This window comes from Nicotiana tomentosiformis, chromosome 9 (genome assembly GCF_000390325.3).
Source record: "Nicotiana tomentosiformis chromosome 9, ASM39032v3, whole genome shotgun sequence".
NCBI classification, from domain to species: Eukaryota; Viridiplantae; Streptophyta; class Magnoliopsida; order Solanales; family Solanaceae; genus Nicotiana; species Nicotiana tomentosiformis.
The window spans coordinates 104358272-104366403 of record NC_090820.1 but is presented as its reverse complement, the minus strand read 5'-3'; the positions used below and the strand labels follow the sequence as shown (position 1 = coordinate 104366403).

At 32.0% G+C, this 8132-nt stretch overlaps 1 protein-coding gene across 1 annotated transcript; it reads left to right on the top strand.

Annotated features, from left to right (window-relative positions):
* Positions 1-4630: 4630 nt before the first annotated feature.
* On the top strand, positions 4631-5482 carry LOC104085297 (uncharacterized). Its single transcript, XM_009589296.4, has one exon. The coding sequence runs from the start codon at positions 4840-4842 to the stop codon at positions 5398-5400; it is 561 nt and encodes a 186-aa protein (XP_009587591.1). The 5' UTR covers positions 4631-4839; the 3' UTR covers positions 5401-5482.
* The last annotated feature ends 2650 nt before the right edge of the window (positions 5483-8132 follow it).

The window sequence follows — 8132 nt, the reverse complement described above, 5'->3', positions numbered from 1 at the left end:
ACGCTAAAATCACGAATCGCACCCCAATTCAAGCCTAATGAAAACTAAGAAATTCCAACTTCTACATTCGATGCCAAAACCTATCAAATCAAGTCCGATTGACCTCAAATTTTTTGCACAAGTCATAAATGGCAGAACATACCTATTAAAATTTCTGAAACCATAATCCGAGCCCGATAACCACAAAGCCAACTCTTGGTCAAACTTCTCAATTTCTAAAACTTCTAACTTTCCAACTTTCGTCGTTTCAAGCCAAATTGAACTACAGACTTTCAAATAAATATCCGGACACACTCATAAGTCCAAAATCACCATAAAGAGTTATTGGAATCATCAAACCTTTACAACGGGGTCGTTCTCATATAAGTCAACATTCGGTCAACTCTTTCAACTTAAGCTTCTAACCTTGGGACTAAGTGTCCCAATTCATTCCGAAACCTCCCCAGAACCAAACCAACTACCCCGACAAGTCACATAACAATAATTGAACATAGAATAAGCAATAAATGAGGGAATGAGACTATAATACTCAAAATAACTGGCCGGTCGTTACAACTATTTCCGCAAATCTCCGTCAATAATGGATGGCCCTTTTAGTACATCTTATCATACTTATATACATAAATACAGTTGTGAATAATCTAATGCAACTCTCCCTCTTATCAAAAATATTATATGCAAACTAACTGAAGTGGATAATTGAAAGGATGTACTAAATAAAATCCCAAGTCAAATTATTTATAAGAACAGCTGTGAACATTAAGATAATATTTTATTTTCTAAGGAAAACAGTATGGCTATTGTTTTATTAAGCTATTAAATGCCTCAATATGATGACCAAATTGAGGAATTTGCCTCAAAAAGTAGGCTTAATATTGAGGCATTTGCCATTGTGCCTCGATATTAAATGTCTCAATATTAAGCTTAATAGTCAATATGATGACCAAATGCCTCAATACATGTTGCCTCAATATTGAGGCATTTGCCTCAAAAAGTAGGCTAATAGTCAATATGATGACCAAATGCCTCAATATTGTGAAGATTTATTGAGGCATGTTAGTCAATCTGACGACCATATGGATATACATTTGGCTGGGTTTCGTCGTCCCCGCTCCTGATATCCTAGATCCATCCCTGGACGTAGACAACCCCTAATACAAATATTTGTAGTTGTTTCCGCCCCTCAATTAGGATGTTATCTGATAGACATCTTTTTACGCTCCCTTCTCTCTTTGTTTTACACCATTATAAAGAAATAGAATAAGCGAAAGTTGTCTTGTTGTACAGTGGAATAAGTAATTAGTAATGTCCTATTATGATAGTGTACAAAGAAGGGGTAAAAGTGGAAAATTTGGCAGAAACAAAAGGAATTATGTGTGTAAATATGGAAGAACCTGAGCAGAAGTATCTGAAAGGTGAAGTTGACAAATATGTCAGAAGATAGTAAAATTCCCTTTTTGTGACTTGTGCAAGGACTGTGACAAGGTGTGTTGCTCTGATAGTAAGTACCCTCCACTTCCAACCAAGAGGTTGTGAGTTCGAGTCACCCCAAGAGCAAGGTGGGGAGTTCTTGGAGGGAAGGATGCCGAGGGTCATTTGGAAACAGCCTCTCTACCCCAGGATAGGGATAAGGTCTGCGTACACACTACCCTCCTCAGACCCCACTAATGAGATTATACTGGGTTGTTGTTATTGTTATTATATTATTGACTTGTGCAAGGAGATGATTGCCAAGAATTATAGTAGAGGACAGTCCTATCACTAGTGTCCAATTATTGAAAGATATCAGACAGCCCATGATTCATCTCAAGTTTCATATTCTACTTTTTATTACTTAAAAAGTGACCTTTGAGGGGCGTTTTGTTGAAGGGATTAAGTAGGTTATCCTAATATAAAAATTTGAGATTAAATTTATCCTGTATTTGGCTGAGCATATTAGCTAAAATCGGGATTAATATTATACCACAATTATGGTATTATCTAAAAGGGAACCTTAAAGTAACGATAAAGTTGTCTCGGTCTGACCATATATTATGAATTTGAACAGTGGAAGCGATATTAATATTTGAATTAGGGTAGACTGTCTACATCACATACCTTGAGGTGCGGCTCTTCCCCGAATCATGTGTGAATGCATGATACTTTATATACCGAACTATCTTTTTTTTTAATTCATGGTATTATCTATCCCATATAGAAGGCAAAATTATTTATCTTAGTTATATTTCGCATATTATAATTGTGATTATAATCCCAGGGAAATCTGATTTTGAACCAAACGACCCCTAATAATATCCTAATCAGTCACTTAATCAACCATAAATCTAACTAATTAGTCCTGGATTTTATCATAATGTTTCAATTTCATATCTTCACTAAACTAGGACCCCCACCCCTAATAGTCCCAAAATGGACCCTTCTCTCCATTCTTTCACATGTTGCCCACTAATATCTATATCTGAACCATTTAATGAATGGGCCACAACTTGGATGGGGACAAAGCCAGATTAACAAAGCAAAACACTGGATTTGTACAGGTATGTTGCACATCAAATCAATTGTGTAACTTCTTTTTCTTTGAATATGTTTATCAGAATGACACATTTCCTTTTGTTTTATGATGTGGAATTTTAGTTATACTATTGGATCTGAAAAATGTTTTAGTACAAAGGGCAAATGTTGAAAATTCAAGAATTGAGATATAGCACTAGTATTTTTATTTCTTGACTATTGAACCTTTTTGGTAATGATAGGAAAGAAGCACATGGTTTTGTTGCTAGACATTCTAATTAGTTTTTTGGGAAATAGGACAAGCAATTTCACATTAATCTAAGCACTATAATCTATACTATATACTTGACTCTTCAGATAAGTAAAAGGGCCCATTAACATCAATCCACCTGACTTTGCTTGGGGATTTTGTAAGATCACACAAACTAGTCTCAAAAGAAGATCTCTCTATGTCCAATTTCCTTTTACCCCCACCTAAAATAAAGATAAAACTCAATTTTCTCCCAAGAAACATGGTCTAACATCGCAATTAGCTACAAAGTTTATCGCCAATCTATCTTTAAATTGCTTGTAACTAATAAATTTTTTTGATATTTTATCGCTAATCCGTCGCTAAATAGAATTAACGACAAATTTTCCTGTTTAGCTACAGAATTCGTCCGTAGCTAATTCCTATTTTTTGGTAGTATAATTTCTCTTTTTTCTTTTTTAAATAAATTTCAATTTTATGTTTTTTAGTTTGGATTCAGAAGGTCAAAAATTAAAGAGAAGGAACTCGAACCTCTAATCGACATAGACATATAAATAAATTCTCGATGGAAGATATAGCATAAGTTTACTATCTTCTCTACTTACTTATTTTAGTGGAAGAAAATGTATTCCTTAAAACAAAAAGAACCTTTCTTTGTTACTATATGATTAGAAAAAGAAGTTAAACTCCAATTCACCTAATGAGCTAGGCTTGAAACTAAAACTTCTAAGACTTCTTCCTACATTTCTCTTTGGCTCTTTCTTGAACAAGGACCATACTGTCCTACACTAATTAGCTTGTTCACCTACTCCAACCAAGAGAAATTCAACCATCCATCTCTGGACACGTGTCATATTGTGGTACAAACACCTGTTCTTTAAAAAAATTGTGGACCCCATTTGAGCTGACTTGGCAATTCCAATCATGGACAAACATGGGTCACCAGTAAGGCAGAAGCCCCAAGGCCCCAACCTTTCATACTTAGTCCAGCAAAACTCCCATTATTGAACTTAGTGGAGGTCAGAGGCGAATCCAGGATTTTAATAATATGGATTTAATTTTTAAAGTTTTTTTATTTAATTCATTATATATTTAAACTTATGGATTCATATCTATTATTTTTGTAATTTTAATAAATTTTTACATATAAATTTTTAATTTACATCGAATATTATAAATTTAATTGAACCCGTTTGTTAAACATTGCATTTACCCCCAGTCCAGGGGAATAGTGTCCAAGGCAAAAGGATCCTGATTGATAGTCCCAAAAGGCAAAGTACAGAATGAGGTTCAATTATCCATGGTATATATTTCAACCCCAAATAAGCAAGTGACTTTAGTTTTATGTTTTGAATAAAAGAGGATTTAAGTTGTATGTATTGATAATATAAGACTTTTTCACACTACAAATTTAATTTAACTTGTTATACTCACTCCGTTTTTATTTAGTTGCCGGAACAAGTCCCTATTAAGAAAATATTAATTTAAAGAGTAACATGACTAATTTGCCCCTTATTAATTCCTTAATCATTGTCTATTTGCGTGCCTCTTTCTAGATTAAATTTTTTAAATCACTTTAAGAATAATTAATACTAAGGGTGAAGTTGAAAAAAAATAATTAAATCTCTCTTGATTTTTTAAAATGACACGTATTTGGGAAGAACTAATTTTAATATATGACAACTAAATGAGAATGAAGGGAGTAACATATGAATTATTATTTTTATCAAGTTACAAGTTACAGACTCATAGCTTAATTCTTTAAATATATATTTTTACATAACTAATCTACATAACTTAAAATAAAAAATAGAAAATAGAAAAGAAGAAGCATCCACAAAAGGAGAAGGAAAAAGGTAAGTAGGGAAAGCACATAATAATATCATCATTTTACCCAAAAGGAAACAAAAAGGAGAAAACTACACTTATTTCATTTGATAAAGAGACTTCTCTTTCCTTCTCTATATTTTTTCACTTCCCTCTTCTTCCTCCTCCTCCTTCTTCTTCTTCTCTCTTTGGGAGAATATCTAAATAAAAGAGAGCAAAAGAATTAAAGAGAAGAGCTACAAAAAATAGCTATGAAAAACGCCATTAGATGTTGTATAGCTTGTATTCTACCTTGTGGGGCACTTGATGTAATTCGAATAGTTCATACAAATGGTAAAGTTGAAGAAATAAGTGGAAATCATGTAAAAGCAGCTGAAATCATGAAACATCATCCAAAACATGTTTTAAAAAAACCATCTTCATCTTCTTCTTCTTCTTCTTCGTCTTCTTCTTCTTCAGATGAAGGATCAATCTGTCCGAAAATTGTCATCGTCCCTCCTGATGCTGAGCTTCAACGTGGGAAGATCTATTTCCTCATGCCAATGCCACCTTCTTCTTCTTCTTCTTCTTCGTCATCTGCACCCAAGAAATCGAAGAATCGGTCTCGGACACCGACGAGGAAGAAAAAGATGAGGTCATCTTCGTCAGAAGATCGCGAAAATGGATACAATGCTAACTTACTAGTTTCTGATCAGTACTTGAGTGATATTTTATTGGAGAAGGTGTCAACACAAAGAGATCGAAGGAGAGGAAGAGTTGGAGTATGGAGACCTCATCTAGAAAGCATTTATGAGACTCCAAGTGAATCATGATTTATTATTTTACTCTTTGTGAGAAATGTTAAAAATTTACCACTTTATTATACGTCATATCATAATTTTACCATCCGTTATACTTTGGAGTCTCCTTGCCATTAGCAAATGGTTTGATATTTGTCTTAGTGTTTATCGATGCTTCAATATGACTTTAGTGAATTTCACCTGTCAAAATATATCAAGAGAAAAGTTTAAATTTACACTTCTACTTTTAACTATAATTTAAGATTGCCCTATGTTATACTTTAAGTTGAAACTATGTTAGGATCAAGGAAAATTATGAAATAATTTGCTAAAGGCAAAGGTATAACACCTGAAGTATAATTGGGGTTAAATTTAAATATTTTCGTATAATAAAGAGGTATTTTTTTTATCCTTTTCCTTTTATCTTTTATATTTCTTTAAAATTTACTTTAAGAATATTTTTCCTCCAGGGTTAAAAGAAGATAGCTCCACGTTGAACCTTTACTTTTATTTTTCCTTTCTATTTCCTTATTTTTGTATATAATATGCTAAGAAGTTGAGTTATTGTTTTTGAAGTTTGTAATAAATGGCTATGTATCTATATTAAAGAAGATAATGATATTTGATAAGACATCCAAATTTCTACTGTTTTTATGTTTTGGAAAGATTTTTTTTTCTTTTCCTTTTGTGTTTCTTCTCTTAAATTTTCGTTTTACTGTACTTTTCTCGTCTTCGTTTTGTCTAAATATAAATATTTCAGTTGATCTGAATGAGATTGAAAGTGATGGTGGTGTGATCGAACTCTACACGCACCTAAAATATTTTTGAAGATTCCGACCACCAAAGCATCATCAAGTACAGCAAATTTGACAACAATATCTTAAAAATGATTTTGCTTAGGAAAATAATTAAAAATAGAAAAGCAGCTATCAATCTGCTTGTTTCCAGGCTCTAGTTCCCCTCTCCTGTCGGCATAGACGCAATGCTGATGTTGAAATCCAATTTTCTTTTAAAAGAAATATTAGTTTATTTTTTCTTCTTTTCATTTTTTCTTGAATTTAAAATTTTATACATTAATCTAGTAAATATTTTTCTTATTATCAATATACTTTAACATGTTATAGCAAGTTAGACAATAAAAGTTTCAGCTTAGCAGTAAATATTTCTTGTAAAGATTTACTCGTAATTAGCGTATGCTCTCTTTGTCCTAATTTACGTGGCAGAGCTCGAATTTTGAGCGATAAACTTCTTAATTTTGATTTAAATTCGGATATAGAATTTTTAAAGTTTTTCAAATAAAATTTATATATATATATATATAATATATTTAAAAAATACTATAAGTCACAATAGTTAATAATTCAAAAGATCTAAAACTCATATGAAAAAATCGAAATCAAAGAAAAACTTATTTGATTCTCAAAATTCGAACTCCCTCACATAAATTGGACGGAGAGAATAAGTGTTAGTTATAACTGTATGCATATCTTTTGCACTGTTAGTAAATAAAATTAGACATTCTTTTTCTTTTAAACCAATTTAAAAATAGAATTGGTCACCGAGAAAGGACGATTTCTATAGTAAGTTCTTTCTTTCCTGAAAATATCATCCAGCTTTTTTATTATACAAAATGGATAGGCCTCATATTAATTAAATTACTCATCATGTGTTAAAGCGTATTTTGAATGGTTATAATTATGATACCTCATTAAATTACATATATTCCAAAATGCCATTAGCATATTTGAGGCCAAGCTAATGAAGAATATAATTAAAGAAAGAGATAAAAGAAATGAAATCGGGACCACGTGGGATTAAATAAATAGATCAAGCTAGCTAGTGAAAATTCATAAGTACTAATCCTTCTTTGGATCAATGCATTGAGACCTTGTTAAGATTATATAAGTAGAAAAAGCCTATTAACAACTAGATTATAGATTAGACTATCATGAACTTTTTCATCAAAAGATATATTCTTTCTCTTTTAAATTTCTCATCCGGTGTCCAATGTTGGTATCGGGGCTCGACATAATTATCCGGGTAAAATATTTTTTAATAAATATAATTTCCTATGCAAGACTCGATTGAAACCTCTGATTAAGTACGATAGAATACTTAAGACTCGTCTACAAAAATACTTAAGACTCGTCTACGATCCTTGTTGGTATATATTCTTTCACTCTATTCTTTTTCTTTTCTTTTCTTTTTTATAAATATATTTGTTAAGATAATTAGAAGACCACTAGGGGCAAGGTTGATAGAATAATTGTCCCCACAAATGCCTTTTTCAAGCATAGAATATATAATGCACTTCTAGCTTGCACTAACTAAGCTGGATAATTATTATTATTTTTATTCCAAGAGCATCCCAAAAAGCTTCATTAAATCACCATTGAGACCTTCCCATTGTCAACTATTGCTTCTTCGTTTTTTTTTTTGTTTTTTTTTTTTTTTTGGATCTTTTAGCTATTTTTTGAAGAGAAGTCGTGCATCAGAAGCAGTCACTAGTACTTGTATTAGGGTAGACTGTCTATATCATATCCCTTGAATTGCGGTCCTTTTCCGGACCATATCTAAATGCGTAATGTTTTGTGCATTATGACGCCTTTTTTCATATTTATCTTTTAGCTATTTTTTGGTGGCTGGGGTGGGGTAGATGATTGATGATCCCATATATTCTGATTCATTTTAGTTTCTGAAACTCTCTCCACTAAATAGGGGACCAGTGAAATTAAAAGGGGGAATAATCATTTGGAATCTAACAT

Excerpts from the sequence above, each read along its gene's own strand:
- LOC104085297 (XM_009589296.4), top strand. The coding sequence starts at position 4,840 with ATGAAAAACGCCATTAGATGTTGTATAGCTTGTATTCTACCTTGTGGG.